Here is an 18,399-nt window from a genome sequence, read left to right as displayed (position 1 = left end):
ATGATCCTCATTCAGAATGCCCACTAACTCTGAAAATAATTCACTATGAAAGTCATATAAACGTAAACAGGCAAATCTTGAATTCACTTTAAAAATAAAAATCCACTGCAGTATAAAAATGATATACCTAATGTTTGCAACATAAACCTGCATAACTGATTTTATAAGCTTTTTGGGATGAGATTTTTAGAAAATGAATTATGATACAATGTTAATACAGCATGTTAAGAGACAGCATTATGTCTCAAGGAACAAATCTGTATATAATTATTATTAAATCAGCAACTCTCTTAATTTTTATAAACCACCAAGAAGATTTCATACCAATATTTTTGTATTATCTTAATGTCGGAGTTATTCAGCTCATTTTTTAGAGAAGAATATAGAAGATATTTCCATAATAGATTTCCCAGCTAACAGAAATGTAGGATTTTAAGTGCTATGTTGGGTTAAACATTTTCAGTAGAAATTTTTTTTTAAAGACAGATTTATTTATTTATTGAGCATGTGCATGCTAGCGGGGGGAGGGGGAGAGAGAATCTCAAGCAGACTCTGTGCTGAGCACAGAGCCCAATATGGGACTTGATCTCATAACTCTGAGATCCTGACCTGAGCCGAAATCAAGAGTCAAACACTTAACCAACTGAGCCACCCAGGGCTCTAGTAGAAATTTTTCTAAAACGCACAGTCCACTTTACAACCATAGAAAACCACAAGAAGGCACACTTTTGGGGGTCCACAAAGTCAAAACTATTCTTATAACACTAAGATGCTATTTGGCTTTTTCACCTCTCAGGCTCTCACGACTAAATTGGATTTTTCATAAGTTACGTGACATGTGATATTTTTTTTTTTTTTAAGATTTTTTTATTTATTTATGTGACAGAGAGACAGCCAGCGAGAGAGGGAACACAGCAGGGGGAGTGGGAGAGGAAGAAGCAGGCTCATAGCGGAGGAACCCGATGTGGGACTCGATCCCAGTACGCCGGGATCACGCCCTGAGCCGAAGGCAGACGCTTTAACGACTAAGCTACCCAGGCGCCCCGACATGTGATATTCTAATAGACAGTCTTATGACTGCAGAAGGCGGCATGAGAACTTAGCACTTTTATTATATCATATGTTAAAGAAGTTTGCAAAAATGTAAAGCAATGACATTCTTCTAATTTGTTCTTTTAGAAAATAGTTTCTTTCTTCCCCCACAAAAAATAGGTTATTTATGTTAATACATAATAGGTACATTATTGTTAGTTTCCAAATGTATTAATAAATACTAAAATTCAGTTTCAATTTCTAACTTGATTAATATTGGTAGATATAACCCACATAACAAAAGCTCTCTAAGGTCCTCAATAATTTTAAGTGTGCAGCAAGGTCCTAAAAACAAAATTTTGAGAACTGCTGCTCACAGGAGAAATTGAATATTTCGGGGATTAAAGGCAAATGACAAACAGTCACTTCTTCTGTACCGTTTATAATGTTTACAACCAAAATGTATTTGTGTTATTACTTATATAATTTAAAAATGTTGAAAAATATACACTGATCCCTCTTGTACAACTGCCTGTGTTTGCCAGTGTTTGCTTTAATTACAAAGCAGAACCCTCACATGAGGCAGAGCTTTCCCATTTCTAGCTGCCAACAGCTGACTGTTGTTCTGCTGACTCAGGCCATTAGCAGTTTATAAAAGACACAGCTGTGAAATCTCAAGGGTTGCTGTCAGTTCCTTGCCTACTGTCTCTTCCCTTCTTGAGGCCCCTTCCCAACATCAGAGACCCTCGTGGTCTACGCCCCGTGCTTTCTACCAAAACAAGGAAGGACAGGACAATCTTTTTTTGGTTGGTTGATTTTATGATATATTTACATTAAATCTCCTTAAATGGTTATTTCAATCTTAAGCCTATCATCAATGAGAAGCTTTCCTCCTCAGGGAATTCCTGTTTCCTCTAGGATAGAGATTTGTTTAAACCTGAGAGGTTTAGAAAATCATAGCAAGTCTACTCAACTGCCTTCTGAAGGCAATAAAATCCTTTAGAGTGACTGCACTAATGAAAGGAGCTGGAAGAGGGCAACCACTGTCTCTCCAGATGACCCCCTGTTGGAAGCCTTGGATAGAAAAGTACTAAGAGTATGACGAGAGGGAGAGAGGAAGGCAGGAGCGAATAGTTATTCAGCATCTTCCACGGTACAGGCACTTCACAACCTTTATCTTAATACTAATAGCCACCTGAAGTGAGAAACATTTGAATTTCTTTTAAAAACATGAATGCCCAAATTCCGCTAGCTAGTAAAGGGGCAAGATAAGGAACCAAATTACACCTGTCAGACACTTATGCCCCGTACCATCACTGTACTGTGCTAACTCCCATGTTTCTTCTGACAGCCTACAGGTCCTCTTTCCAGATCTCTCCAGCCATAATGGAGTATAGCCCCCTTTCCTACATTTTCTACCCTGGACCATAAATGCACATACCTTCATTTCTGCCTCATACAGCACTATTTGAGGGCTGGTTGGTAGAGGTAGTGCTGTAAATGCTCCTGTACATCCCCTTTCCCCATCATCTGAAATGCTCTCATATTACATGTAACTCTGGTTTTAAAGATTCTAATGGAGTAGTAAGTCTTGGAAGACAATCTCCTTGTTTACTGAGGTTTGGGTTTTTTGTGCTACATATTCAGGTAACAAATACTAAAAATTTCACGTTCCTACCTTTATCAATCAAGATGTGTTTATACAAACTAAATTTAAGAAGAGAAAAAGTGCAAAAACCTTTCCACAATACCATCAATACCTACAGATTTCTACTTCAAAATGAGACGTTTTTCCTGGACTGTGTGATCAATGGGTTAATGAGAATTAATCAACTCTCTTGATAGTTACCACAGTCAGTGTATTAAAGCCAGCTCTCCCAAGCAGATGTCCTAAGTCATTGACTGCAGTGAAAGGAGAAACGTGTGGAGAAAATCCTCCTTCCCTTTCTGTTTCTGCTAACTGTAACGAACACCGAAGTTCATAGAGTGTGTCACCTCCAAACATTGCGCCAATAAATACTCCATCTGGTTTTAAAACATAGTGAATCTGTAATAAATACAAGACAACAAAATTAGTTAAAATTTTATATTAAAAAATGTTAGAAGGATAAAAAAAATTAAAAGAATGAACATATGCTAAATCAGTATTTTATGATTGCTGTTCTTATCATGTCAAATAATCAGAAAATAAATAACACCTAAGGCAACCAAATGTCACAAAGGAACTGTGGTATAATATTATAAAGACAGACAATAATTCATTGATAGTATTAATACCTATAAAATATGTTATATGTTTTCAACTTTTCTAATAATAGACATAAATTACTTTTATAATGAGAAAAATACTGAAAGAAAAAAATTTAAAGTGTGGTAGACTGCAAAAATCACAAACCTCTAGTGTGCCCTTTAAATGTCACTCCCATCAAAAAACGAAGTCTATTTCCCCTCTCCCTGAATTTGGGACAGCCTTGTGACTTGCTGCGGCCAAAAGGCAGTGCAAGGTGACAGTGTGCCAGTGTCACACCAAAGTTTGAAATGGCCTTACGTGAGTGATTCTTTGTGCTGCCACCATGCTGTGAACTAGCCTGAGCTAGCCTGGTGAGGATGAGAGATATGAGGAGCAGAGATTACTCAGACATTCCAGCTAAGGCCATTCTTGAGAGGCCAGCTTCAAGATAATTGAAGATCAAGATAACAGCAGATCAGAGACACTGGCTTGGTGAGCCAAGCCAGACCCAGAAGGCTTTCCTGACTAAGGCCAACCCAAATTCCCACCCAATCCACAAAATCCTGAGCTAAGTAAACTGTTGTTTTAAACCATTAAGTTGGGGTCGCTTTTTAGCAGAAAAAGCTAATTGATACAGAACTTATTATGATTCACAACATTAACCCAGTCAAACATTAGTTTCCTTTAAGGAGAAGTAACTAACTTATTTTCCAACTTTAAAACAAAAGCAATTTTTAATTGATAACTCAAGCAAAATAGTGGCTGGAATGGCTTCCAGAATCACAAATGTTTATTCACGGACTCTCTCGGAACTACCATATGTAACTAGATTTGATGGACTATTCTCAACAATGAGGAACGTTACAGGAAAATGCAGATTCTGAAGTAAAGCCAAATCATAGTACACTCTCTCATCAAAGTATCCACCTTACATTTATATTTAATAAATTATGAAGCAATTACAAAACAGTATATAAGCAAACCAACTCATACAGTCTTTGCTTTCTTCCCTTCTGCCCCTTTGGTGTTGCTTCCTTCCATTGTCACCAAACCGTAATATAGCAGGGACCTAAGAGGTCTGATCCTCAGCTCTCTGCAGCTTCTTTCTGCCTCAGAGAGGCTTATCAATTCCCATGGATTTCACAAGGATGACTTCCAATCACTACTATCTTTAGCCTGGACATCTTCCCAGAATTCTAAACTCATTTTCATCTGCCTGTGCCATGGACATTTGTCTCTTGGCAAACTCACCCTCCCAACACAACTAACACACACACAACATTTATTCTCAAACCCACTCCGCTCTCCAATTGCCATATTTCTGTCAATTCCCATTTTTCATTCCCTTTAGCTGATCATTACCATTCTTCCCCCTGCTTTTACTAATTATTCTCCCAGGCATCCAGACTCAAAACTTTAAGGTGAGCTTGGACTCCTCCCTGTCTTTGCTCTTCAGATCTAACCAGCCACCAAACTGTTGATTCTTCCTCTACAGAGTTCCAAATACTCTCTCTTCCTGTTAACTCCTGCCACTGCCACCTAGCTTTTAGTTTCTCTCATGCCTGGACCATGGAAACAGTCTCTTTAATCGAACCAAAACTTCTGGCATCAGTTTTCCAAGTAGCAAAATGAAGACATCTTACAGAGTTATTTATTTAATGCACATATAAAACAGGGCACAGTGATAGGCAAACAGTATGTGCTTAAGATATGGTAGTTATCCTGCCAGCCTTCTAATCATGTCACTTTTCTCTTCAAAATTTTCCAGCTGAATTACATAAAGAATGAACTCTAAATTCCTTAATCTGTTACCCAAGTCTTCCTAAATCTGGTCCCAATATACCTTATCTTCCAGTACTATACTAATCGCCAAACAGGCTCCCTCTCCGTCCCTTCATGCTTCTGAGGCTCTGATACCTCCCACCTATCCTGTGATTCTGCCTTCCCACCCCAAATCTGACCTATTCTCTAAGGCCCTGCTCAAGTAATTCCCTGTTCTTGAAGTTTTCCTAGGCTACTCCAAGCCACAGTGATCTCCTTCCCTCTTCGAACACAATGCTTTTTACCTACTCTTCACCAGTTCACTGATAAATGCTACCCAACAAACATACCTCACACTCTAATTATAAGGCACAAGGAAGATACAAATATGAACAAAGAGGTTCCTACCCACACAAAATTTATAAGCAATTGAGGGACCCACACAGAAAATGTCTTTTACCAATGTGATGTCAATATCATTTTGTCCAAGTTTTTTGTGTAACTTTTCATGAATATTTAAAACATTTCCATAATTAGATTTCTTGAATCCTAGGCAAGGGAGTCACTCAGTGTACTTAATATGCCAAAGGGTACCAAGTGTATCTTGCCCATAGAAGATAATAAATACTTGATTTGCATATAAAATGGAAAATATCTGGAAGATTCTGGTAAAAACAGAAATATTTAGAAGTTTCTAATAATAAAATAACACAGGCTACTAGAGTCAACATTAAGTTTCTTACCTGTTCAAGCGCTCTAGGAAGGTCATTCACCCAGTGTAAACTAGAATATTAATAACACATTGGTTTTAGCTTAATTCATATAATTAACTAGTATAATTATCACTCATATAAAGAAAAGTCACCAAAAAGGTATTAATTTTGAAGTCTGAAATTGCGTATCAAAATTCACTGATTGTTTTTATACAAGATTTAAAGCAAAAAATATTCCTAGGGGAAAACCTCCCTTCTATCACAGTAGAAAATGTTATAGTACTATAAATACTATATAGTATTTAGAACTTAATTTAGGAAATCTCTTGCACTTTCTTTTGCCTCTACTCACCGCCCCCTAGTGCGTGGTGATATGTGATGGCAAGAATCGTAGTCTCTAGAGTACGGTCATACTTGCCTGATAGAGGTGGCATTCTGCTATGCTGACTTCCAGGATAGCACTGAATACCCATTTCAAACCATACTATGTTAAGCTCACATTTATCTTTCATAATGCTTTGTAACAATTATTAGATACTTCAAAAATTAAGGTCATGTCACAAGCTCTATCATACTTATGGGGAAACTGAAAGCAACAGAATTAGGTACTTGCAAACAGCAAGCAGAAGAGCTAAAACTCACATTCTAACTCCTCGCCCAGGGCTTTTTCCCTTAGACCAACATTCTCTGTAATGTTTTTCATTTCATGATAGAATGTGAATACTTTTCTAAATTTGCTCAGTATACCTTAAAACACATGGAAGAAATTACAAACTCACTGAAGAAAACAGCTAGAGTGCAACTCTCCAAGTTTGTCTGGGAATGAGGGGTTCCCGGTATACAGGACTTTCAGTGCTAACACTGGCAAAGTCTTGAATGAACCACAGTGACTTGTCACCCTAAAAACAGCTATCAAAAGGGCTGTGCTGACATGAAGAGCATGTTGAACCTTTGAAAGAAAATCTGACTATAAAACAAGGTGGGGAAATAAAGTTACACACAGACTATTTTATTTTTCCCTATTAGATGCTGAGTTCTTGAGGATGGGATCCTTGTCTGGATTCATTTTTGTATTTCCCCAAAGCATCTAGCTCAGAGCCTTGTATATTATAATCTATTCAATAAATATTTATATGTTTGTGTGATCAATGTGGAGGGACACGGTAGGAAGCACAAATGGCAAAATATAACCTTAAAGGCTATTTTCTGTGTGGAAGAAAAACTGAAGTTGAAGGAAATACTAGCTTTTCCTTATTTGTCAGATGAGTTTATAAGAGTGCTCTAATATTTGAATGTTGGAGCCAGTATACTCTTTCCAACTCCTGCCCCCATCAATATGGATACTAAGTTATGCACATTGGGGACGAAAACCCTTCTATCACAGATGAGCTTTAGCAAGTTGAAAAAAAGTTGGGGAGAAAAAAGTTAAGGTACTGTATTATATCATCTTCACTAGGGAGCATATAATTCATAATTCTTTACCAGAGAAATCTTATAGTTTATAAACCAAGAAAGCCGGTTTGTGACTTAAAAATAAGTTATTAAGAATTTACTCCATTACCTATTTTCTTTACCCCATAATATTAAAACTGCATGCCATAAATTATTTATTTATAACATACATTTTTAAGAAGTACAAATGGATTACCAACCTTAAACTGCTAACCACCAGGTCAAAGGTATTTTCTCTGAAGGGAAGGAACTCTTCATCAGCTATAACACTGACAGTAGGAATTTCCATTTCTAAGATATTTTTCTAGTGGTTAAAAAATAAAAGTTCAAAATACATTCATATAGAATCTCAGTTACTAATACAATCATTGTTAATTTAAGTCGATGTTATATTTACTTGGCAGTTTCTATCCCTTCCCAAAAAACAAAAACGAAAAAAAACCCAAAGCCACAAAGAAGCTCAAGCAGTGTTTCTTAAATGAGAACTAAGACCAGCCACAAAAACTGGCTAGTGGTTTGGAAAAATATAAACAGGATACATATCTTACACCAAAACAAAGCTCAGAAGACTGAAATTTTCAGTGGAATAACTGAAGCCATAAAAGTACTAGACAAAAATATGGGTAAACATTTTTATACTCTTAGATGGTAACACTTCAAGCAAACGTGACTCAAAAGCCAGGAACTGTAAAGGAAGAGACTGATTTATGTGATGATAAACTAATCAAAAACTTCTAAAAACCCATAAACAATGTAAACAACACACTTTGGAAAATATTTACAACATAGATGATGAAATTAATATCCCTAAAAAACAAACTCTTAAAGCTACCTAGAATAAGAACATACTAAGGCAACAGTGCAGGTATAGGCACATCACAAAATTACTTACAAATTCACAAATTAAAAAATAACAGTAACCCAAAGACACCAATAGCTACTTGGCTGCATTAACAATCAAAGTGCAAATAAAACTATCAATAAGATTAAACTTCCTGCCTCTCAAGCTGACAAAGACAGAAACAAATGGCCCAGTGCTGCCAAAGAGAAGAAAAAGTGCTTTCATATAATATTACTCTATCTCTCTTACAGCAATCTGATGTATATCAAAAATTTAAAGATGAACATCATGAATCCAAAAATTACACTACTAGGAATTTATTTCCAGGGAGAAAAATAAATCAAATGTACCAAGTTGCTTTATATGAGGATGTTCTTCACAGTGTTGGTTATTAAGAAACTAGAAATTTAGCCAAATAAACCATGGAATATTCTTATATTTGAATACTATATAGCCATTTAAAAAGGTGGAATTTATGTATATATGTATCATTAGTTGATATAAAAGAATCATATCCTGTGAAAAACATGGCATGTTATCATTATAACATTTGTATAAAATTTTATGTTGGGAGACAGTTATACATCTGCAAAGGTGGAGATCAAAATGTCACCCATGGTTGCCCCTGAATGGTGGAACCAGAGATGATATTTTCTTTCCCCTTTGCATTTCCTGTATTGTTTAATTCTCTGTATGTGTTATATATAATCAGAAAAAAACAATAAAGCTATTTTCATTTTGAAGCAAATAAAAATAAAAAACTAAAAATAAAACCAAGAGACCAGAAATCAATAGTGTTAAAAAGCTACCTACCAAAGCATTTTCTGCAATGTCTACTTGGAAAAACTTTCCAACAGTTTCCTGTAATGGAATAAAGTTAATCAGATAATACAAAAACAAACTAACGAAAACACACTAACAAAACAAAATAACTGTTGAAACTGCTAAAGGCAAAAGTCGCAATCATAGAGTCATTTTCAGCTTTGTAAGCGTATTTTTTTGCAGTAAAACCAGTATGGTAAACAATTAGCTTTAATAACATATAGTAATTTACACAGATTTAAATATATGCAACCATGCTTATATTTAACACATTTAACTATATTTAATAAAATACACAACATAAATGTGAATAATCAACCTCTTCAGTTCACTCCACTGGATTAAGGCTTACGTGTTGAACTTTTCCACAGCACAACATGCTGAGAGCTAGTCCCCACTGCTGGGCCACAAAAGACCTGGACGGTTTTTCCTGCCTTTTAGTTGTTCATTCAAAGAGTTTACAGAGAGTAAAGAAAGACTTAATAAACACAAACTCTTAGGGAGAAGGGGAACTCACTGGTTTCATTTTCCGTTTCATCTCTCCTTTCTTCCTTCCAAGAGCACTGCACCATTTCTTTCCCAGATTAACACCTTCCACTATGCTCCTTCTCCAGGATTCCGCTTCCCCCCGCCCCAGCACCATCTCTGTCAATCTTCCATCTCTGTCTTCTGTGTCTTTTCCTTTACCTTGAAGCAGGCATAAGCCTCCCAATCTTGAAAAATCTCCTCACCTCTAACTACCTTCTAGTTGTTCCGTTTGCAATCTACAACTCCAATTCTCATTAATGTCTTTCTCCTCCATTCTTGGTAACCTATTCCCACTTTCAGTGCTCCATTAACACTATTTATAGAGATTATTAACAACCTAATCAACTACAACAGCATGTGTGCTCTCAGTCCTACTTTACTTGACCTCTTTGAAGCCCAGTACTGTTGTTGTCTCCTAGAAACTTCTTGAGTACTTTCTACTTTGCTTCCCCTCCTCTGATAAAGAAGCCAATCCTTTCCACTTCATGCACACCCCCTTCTTAAAGAACTTCCCTGCCCACAACTTGGAAAGGGTACCTTACCATTACCTGGTCACTGCTAACTACTCAAGTGTAACTGGTGTGCAGGTAAATGTTTAACTACAGGCTTCCAAAATAAAAAGGTGCCCCAAGTCGTAGTGTCTGCCAATTTCTGGTGTAATTACTCTTCATTCTCCCACCCCCAAAAACAGTGTGGAAGGTTCTTTTCTATATGCTTCTCCAGTAAGCTTATATTCCTGTGGCTTCAGTTATCACCTCTGACAGCCTTCCAAATAGGAATAGCCTCCATTTAACCTTGTCTCACTTTATCCTCTTGCTAACCTTTGGAGATAGGTATTACTGCTCACATTTTACAGAAACTGAGGTCTAAAGAAGTTGGGTAACTGGTCCAAGGGTATATAGTCAGCAAGCGGCAGAGCTGAATTTGAAATCCTTATCTGTCCAAGTTCAAGTCAGTGCTCTTAACCGCAACACCCCAATTCCAGTTCCACAGTTCCAACTACCTGTCAGACATTAACACTAATATAGTCCACTGTTAACCTCAAACTCAACATATCTAAAATAGGAAATTCCCAGGCTCCTTGCCCCACTACATCCCCTGACTTTTTCCAGTCACTGAAGTAATAACTTCAAAGTCATCCTGCATTTATTCGTGCAATATTCATTTAATAAATTTTCATTGTGTATTCTAGGTATTGAGAATTTAGCAGTGACCAGAAATGAGCAAGACCATGGGGTTTATATTCCAGCAAGAGAAGACAGACACCAATTAAACAAACACACATCTGGTGCTAATAAAAAAGTGCTCTGGAAACAAGCCAGGCAAACAGCCAGTGGAGAGTGGGGATCCTATTTTATAGAATAGTCAAGGAAGGAATCTTTGATAGGGGTCATCTGAGCAAAGACCTGAAAAAGGTGAGGAAGTAAGCCACACAAATATCTTGGGGAAGAGAGAACAAGTATAATGCAAAGCCCTGGCCAGTTTGAGAGACAGAGAAAAGGTTAGGGTTGCTGAAAAGTAAGGAATGAGGGAAGGACATAAGGTCAGAGACATATTATGGAACCAGATCACTGAGGGCCTATGGATTAAGACTCTGGATTGTTACTGAGTTAGAGGAGAAGCCAGCAGTTCTGAGCAGAGGACTGGAAATGAAATGACTTGTGCTTTAAAAGGACTACATTGCTGTGAGGATGGGCTGTTGAGGGCAAAGGCAGAAGCAGGGTGGCCAATAGGAGGATACTGCAGTATACACCAAAATGAAAATAATGGAAGTGGAAAGAAGTAGTAGTTATGGATATATTTTGAAATCCAAGTAAGATTTGCTGATGGATTCAATGTGGGAGGGGAGGACACAAGAGGAATCAATGAATAAGGTTTCTGGCCTGAGCAACTAGAATAGATTTGCCCTGCCCACGACAACAGTGTTTTGGGAGCTTCTCATGCCCCACTCCCACCACTCTGGCCCAAGTGTATGTTTTCTTGAAGTAGATTTAATATGGAAAGTCCACTTTAATCTATGTCCAACACAGTGTCTTATATACAGAGGCTAAAACGATAAATGAATGTCTTTATGGTCTAAATTAGAAAACAAAGCAAAATAAAATGGTTTAAGCCTTAAAAAAGGCTATTATATATAGTCCCATAGAAGCACTTCCAATTAAATGATAAAATTAATATTTTTCTCAGCTAAAAATTAGCTTAATCACATTTTCCAAATGAATGTCGATCTGATTTTATTGTGAAGTATCAAAAACATTTGCACAAAATGGGAATGAAGAGCAACATATCTTATATAGATTTAAAGAAACTATAAGTAGGAATCACTGTACAAAACAGACTGAAAAAAAGAAAAACCACTTTAAGAAATACTTAAGGCACAAAACAACCACTGGTTCACCATTTAAAAAAAAACAGTGGTTTTGATATAATCAAAATCTAAATATGATACAAACTGAATTAAGGAAGATTTTCTTTAAAAATAGTCAATTTTACTTCTTAAAGTAAATTAAGTCACTGAATACATATACCTTATTCAAATGTTGTGCTATGTAACCTCTTCCACAACCAACATCCAAAGCAAGGGAAAAATTTCTAAAAAATAGATACAGAAGCTATGTTTTGTCTGTAATAACACAGTCCACAAAACAATTACTTAAAACTAACTTTTCTTAAGTAAAAACATTTTAATGAACACAACTTTCAAAAAGTTACACCATCTGCCTTTTCTGCTTCACTTATAAGCTGTTTCTACCAGAGAACATATTTAAGGAGCAAGTCTGTCTGGTCCAGACACTCACAGGACCTCACAGTCAACTGGCTTTCCATGAGGTTGCTCCATGATGTGGATTCAAAGAACAAATTTAGTGGGATATTTTAATTTAGTAATATATACAAATAAAGAATGAAAAGAGGCTAACATAAATTAACATGAAAATATCGGCATACTTGTCAGGAACTTAATTATCCCTTTTTCTCAAATTTGTTGAGGCAGCAGATAACTTAAAAATCATTATATAAAATACCATGAAATATTAATATGTTAAACTAAAAACTAAACAAAACACCAACTAAATAGCAGCTAATTTTTATTGAAATCTTAGCAGGTTCAAAGCAATGTGCTAAGTGTTCAAAGTAAGTCAACCCAAGGTCACTCAACTAATAAGCAGTAGTCAGAACTTAAATTCAGTTAGTCAGAATCCTGAATCAGAATTTTTAGCCCCCATACTACATTGCCTCCTCTCAATATATGTCATACAAAACCAGTTCACACATCTACAAGCCAATTTCAAGTGACAAGAAAACTTAAAATTTTATCCACTAATAACATTTTTTTCTATTGCAACCAAAATTAGGAGTACTTTTCCAATTTCTGTTACAAACATGTCAAAAATACAGAACACCAGCACACCGTTGGAGAACTGGTGGTGAGAATGAGAAAGAACCACTTATTTACATAATGCCCTCTATCCTGATTGTGAACCAGGCAGTATGACATGGTAAAGTACACAAGCTTTGGGATCAGAAAGACATGATTCAGAATTCTGGGCCTGCAATTTACTGGCTCTGAGACCATGGACAAGTGATTTAATCTTACTGAATCTGTTTCCTCATCTATAAAATGGAAAAGTTACTACCTCCCTCAAGAGAATTTTATGAAATGGTGCACATAAATTGTCTAGCACAGTACAAATGCTCAACGAAAGTTGGTTATGTTATTATTATCGCAGATAACAGGTTTTTTAAAAGATTTTATTTATTCATATGAGAGAGAGAGCACACGCACGCGCTCGAGCACACACATGATCGGGGGGAGGGGCAAAGGGAGATGGAGAAACAGACTCCCCAGTGAGCAGGGAGCGTGATGTGGGACTCAATCCTGGGACTCTGGGATCATGACCTGAGCCAAAGGCAGACACTTAAGCAACTGAGCCACCGAGGAGCCCCCAGATTATAACAGTATTAAATGGACTTCAGATTCCACAAATAAGACATTTAATAATATGTGGGGTTAGTTTTTTAAAAATCAACAAAAGATCAGTGTGGACAATATAACCTATACTTTGTAACAATAGAATGTTAGTGCAAGGGCATTTAGACTGGTATTTTATTTTTTAGACTGGTATTTTTAGTAATTTAGTTCTAAAGAGTTAATGTTAAAGACATGCTTTTAGCCATAACCACAGGTATCTCTGTAGATCTATGTTTTGCTCAGTACTATGACATAAAAAGACTATAAAATCCATATTTATTTGGAAAATTTAGTGTTTCATTTTTAATAAATGGCCTAAAATCTAGGCAAATGATTGACTGCAGTAAAGAGAACTAGCTATTTGTTTCAGATCCTTAAAATAATGGAACTAATAAAACAGATGAAATGGGGGTGATTATCTGTAATAATGAAGCATTCTTTTACTATATGAAATTCACCCCAAGAATCTTTTAAGTAGCATGAATATCTCTAAAAAATGACTAAGTTTTCAATTTTATAAAATTCCCCTTTTTATAAACAAATGTAATAAATTCATCCAATGTTGGTCTAATTTAATGGATGTGTTTTAAACAAAAGAGCACAAAGTGATTTGCTAACATCACAGAGCAATTCTACAGTAAAGACATTATTTAACCATTAGTTATGTGGTTTCTGCCACAGCTGTAAACTTGAATTTGTAAAATTTTTGTCATGCCTAATACAGAGCAATGAATTCATCAAGGTTTTAATAATACTTCATGAAAGTGTTCTCTTCTCAAATCTGCCTCTATATAATTATCATAGAACCCTACTGCCATTAACAATATTAAAGATAAAATGGCCAAAGTCTCATATAACCTGAGTGGGGAACAAATCTAGGTAGACTCTTTCCTTCACTTAGTAAAAGATTCTGTTGTTAATTGTAGTTAAACGTTTAAAGCTAGGTTTATTAAATCTTAAAAATTCACATAAGGTCAATTTTTATCTCCATTTTTGGAGCAATGTTTTCATCACTGGCTTTTGGCCAAATGAAACTGGATCAGTCATTCAGGCTCATAGAGAACCTATGAGTTGTGCTTCTATTCATTCTTTTTTTTTTTTTTTTTTTGGCTACAGTGAAGGAAAAAGAACACCTGCTCTCCAGACATAAAGAAGGAGAGACCTGGGGTGCCCAGGTAGCTCAGTTGGTTAAGCATCTGTCTTTGGCTCAGGTCAGGATCCCAGGGTCCTGGGATCAAGCCCCATGTCGGGCTCCCTGTTCAGTGGGAAGTCTGCTTCTTTCTCTCCCTCCTGAGCGCGCGTGCGTGCTCTCCCTCTCTCACAAATAAATAGATAAATAATCTTAAAAAAAAAAAAAAGGAGACTTAAGACTGTGATTCATATCACTAATCCTGGTAATAAATTCCTCCAGATTCTGCCATTCAAGACATTAAGCTCTCAGCATTCAATCTCTTGACTCTCCAGTCAAAAGTTAATTGTATCTTATTATGATAATGATCACTTACCTGGTTATGTCATACACACGGTCTGCGATCCGACTTCCAACCTGAAGGATTACAAGCAGCAATGATGTATACAAGTTAAGTAGGTTTAACAGAGAAGCAACACTTTTTCTAGTATTCAGTAATCCACAGGTTACTTATGTTTCAACATGTTGATAAGTACTTCTCTCTATCTCATTTTCAATTTGACCACAAATTATATAAATTTGACCATGATTATAAACACCATAAATTAAACTACTCCAGGAAACAAATTGAGGAAAACTACTTCAGAAGTCCATTTAATAAATCTAAAACTAAATATCTATGAATATGTATTTGTATTTTGGCCTTTACATTCTATGTTCTATATAAGATTACAAGGATAAGAAGAGGAGCATAAGAGATACATTACTGTCCACAGATATTAGCATGAAGTATATGAAAGTGAAAAAATATTGTTAGCTTGGATTACAGATCAATGCATAAATGATCACTTAAAAACTCTATTATTGGAAGACTCATAAGAAATTCTGTGGAACTACTAAACAAGTAAACAACTTTTCCAAGCAATATGTGCAAGTTAGAAAGTTAGCCAAAACTGAAGAAACTGCACTTCATGCTGTTCTCCCCCATCCCATTCCAATCTAAAAGAGGTCATAAGGTAGGTGCTTCCTTTTGCTAGGCTAGCTTCATCTGGCAGGAATAAAGATGTGGGAACCTAATATTCCTCACATTCCACTATTCCTTCATAAACACCCCAGAGTTTCTATCAGGACTTGGCAGTTCAGAACATATGTGTATTTGCTTTAGGAGGTAGTAGAGGAAGGGAAAAGAGTTATAAAGAAGTCTTTTCCTGGAGGAGACCGCTTTGTATATCATTCCTATTATGAATAACGTGTTTATTATAAAAAGAACATTCATATACTTTACCTCACTTATTCTAGTCCTACAGATTGATGAGGCCTCAGTCAAGTTGTAATCTACATGGTTTGCTTGGAGAAGAGTGGTTAGAAATATACATCTTCTAAGCACATGTCATTATGAACCCTAAGAACAAACACAGTCAATCATCTGGTCAGGCCAAGCCTGCACAGAGGTCTGTCCAAAGGAGCTCAAAAACTGTTTCCTGCTTTGGCTTTAAAGAGTTCATTATACTTAACTTCAATTTTGCTTCATCCCCAAAGAAACATTTACTTAGGCCTGAACTTGGTGCTGTGTGTCCAGAGAGTAAAAACCCTTAGTTTCTAGTCCACCTGGACAGAGGAAGAGGTCCTTCAAACGAGCACAAATCAGAGATCTTAGTTAATTTTCCTAAAACATAAACCAGATCCTATCACTCCACTGCTTAAAGCCATTCAACATGCTAGGGGCGCCTGGATGGCTTAGTCAGTTAAGAGACTCTTGATTTTGGCTCAGGTCACGATCTAAGGTTTGTGAGATCAAGCCCGGGGGGCTGATTCCCCAACCCCCTCCCCCAAACAAAAACAAAAAACCATTCCACAGGCTTACACTCCTCTAGAGCAGTGTTGACCAGCAGAAAAACAATGAGAGCCACATGTGTCATTTTAAATTTTCTATCAGCCACTTTTAAAAAGTAAAAAGGAACAGGAGAAATTATTTTTCACATATTTTACTTTATCCAATATATCAAAACTACAATCTCAACAAGTAATCAAGATTAAAAAAAAAAACTGTTAATGAAATATTTTGCATCTTTTTTCACAGCGAGTCACTGAAATCCAGTGTATTTTACAGATACAGCGCATCTCAATTGGACTAGCTACATTTCAAGCGCTCAATAGCCACATGTGGCCAGAGGTTACCATACTAAATGGGCAGTTCAGTTAGATGAGAAAATCCAAAGTCCTTTATCTTCTACTGCTCTAATAACCTGGGCCCTCCCTGACCTCCTCTCCCACTCTCTCCTTCACCGAAGCGTCACTGGAGGCCTCAACCAAGGTCCTTTCCGTCTCAGAAACTCTTCACTTGTCCTTCCCTTTGCTTATTAAGGCTATTCCCTCCAGAGCTCAGCTTGCCTAATTTCTCATCATGTCGTCTGCCTGAGCGGCCTTCTCTGACCAAGGATGTCATTATATACTACTTCACTTTAGTACCTCACCGTACCTCTTTGGCTGAAATTACATTTCTTGTTCACCGACACCCACAAAAATGAAACCTCCTGAGGGTAGCGGTCTTACTCTGCCCAAGACATAACTGTAACTCCAGCGATATTTGCCGAGTGGATGAATGAATCAATGAATAGCACCTTACAAATATCCTCACCCACCCCTTCAGTGATCACAGTAGACGCTCAGACAGGCAGGGCAGCTGCTCAAGGTCACCCAGTGAGGTGGGGTCGGCTGGGGACGGGCCAGAGCCCCGGAACTGGCGCCAAAGCTCGGCGCCGCCCTCCCCCACTGCCCCGCGGACTCACCTCCTCCCTCAGGTAGTCAAACTTCATCGGCTCAGGTTGCCGGGCCGCCCAGTTTTTCTGTTTTCTCTTCAAATCCCGGTCGAAGATATTTAAGGCTCTGGGCGACGTGCTGCCCGGGGTAGAGACGCCGGAGGCGACCTTCCTGAGACCGAAGTTCTTTACTGCGACCCCCGCCGCCGGAGGTCGCCGCCAGAAGAGCCAGAGACAGCCCGAGCGCAGCATGTCCAGCAGTGACGCCCCTTGCCGATGCACTTACAGTGCACATGCGCCACCGCGGCTCCGGCGCTTGCGCCGGAGATCGCCGCAGAGGAAAAGGGGAAGTAGTTTGGCCCAGTTCTCTTGCCGTCACGGTGGAGCGTCACGCGGAGGATTGTGGGTGTGGATCGCACGTGAGACTCGGCGAGTGCTCAGAGCCGGTGAGTAGGTTCGGTTTTCCAGAAGAACTGCCGGGGTGGGTGCCCAACCCGTCTTTGACGGGGTCTTCTTTGGATTCATGAGGGGTTGCGCCCTTTTTCTTTGCCATGCCAGTCTCATTTTTCAGACTTCTTGGCCCTCTCCAGGGTCCTGTCGAAGGACCTCAGCCCAGTAGCTGTGCCCTGAGGTTTGGGGTTGGGAAGGAGATCGTCGTCCTGGGACCACCCTGGCGTTCTCCGCGTTAGAAGGTGGGTAGAGGGGAGCGTGGGCTGCGGAGTTGAAGGTGGGCGTCGGAAGGTGAGGTCAGGTCGCCCATCTCTGTCTGAATATCTGACGCTTATTGAATGCTTTAGTTGTAAACAGTTATATGCATTATCACTAATAGTTGGATGAGGTGATACCTACCTCGGTCCCACCTGTTCAGAGGGTTAAATGCTTACGCGAATAAGTGCATCATTGAAACCTGTGTGGGTTTGGTTTTGGGGGGTTTTTTTTTTGGTTGTTGGGTTTTTTGGGGTTTTTTTTTGATGTATAAAAATTGTTTTTCAATTTAAGGGAAAAAAATAAGCCTTGCTTTCCAAAGAAAGCACTGCTATCCTATTTGATCAGTTCCTTTTTGTTCTTAATAATCAATGACTCTTGGGACGCCTTGGGTGGCTTATCGGTTATGTCTTTGGCTCGGGTCGTGAGCCAGGGTCCTTGCATCGAGTCTCCCATT

At 37.9% G+C, this 18,399-nt stretch overlaps 2 protein-coding genes across 3 annotated transcripts in view; one reads left to right on the top strand and one right to left on the bottom strand.

The window, feature by feature from the left end:
• Positions 1-17,557, bottom strand: part of NDUFAF5 (NADH:ubiquinone oxidoreductase complex assembly factor 5) — a 28,070-nt gene extending 10,513 nt beyond the window's left edge. The window contains exons 1-7 of the mRNA XM_045809234.2: positions 17,268-17,557; positions 14,855-14,895; positions 11,908-11,971; positions 8,843-8,890; positions 7,389-7,492; positions 5,767-5,806; positions 2,882-3,079 (exon numbers count right to left, since the gene is read on the bottom strand). Coding sequence (XP_045665190.1) covers positions 2,882-3,079; positions 5,767-5,806; positions 7,389-7,492; positions 8,843-8,890; positions 11,908-11,971; positions 14,855-14,895; positions 17,268-17,489 — 717 coding nt within the window. The 5' untranslated portion in view covers positions 17,490-17,557. The remainder of the gene's footprint in view (positions 1-2,881; positions 3,080-5,766; positions 5,807-7,388; positions 7,493-8,842; positions 8,891-11,907; positions 11,972-14,854; positions 14,896-17,267) is intronic.
• Positions 17,558-17,566: 9 nt separating this feature from the next.
• Positions 17,567-18,399, top strand: part of ESF1 (ESF1 nucleolar pre-rRNA processing protein) — a 63,178-nt gene continuing 62,345 nt past the window's right edge. Inside the window, exon 1 of one of the 2 annotated variants that reach the window (XM_045809222.2) lies at positions 17,567-17,683. The gene's annotated coding sequence lies outside the window, so the exon portion shown is untranslated. The other variant, XM_045809214.2, reaches the window with a different exon arrangement.

This window comes from Ursus americanus, chromosome 22, assembly GCF_024610735.1.
Source record: "Ursus americanus isolate L20-20 chromosome 22, mUrsAme1.1.p, whole genome shotgun sequence".
In the NCBI taxonomy this organism is placed as follows: Eukaryota; Metazoa; Chordata; class Mammalia; order Carnivora; family Ursidae; genus Ursus; species Ursus americanus.
Note: the sequence above shows the minus strand (reverse complement) of the source record. Positions and strands in the feature narration are given on the sequence as shown.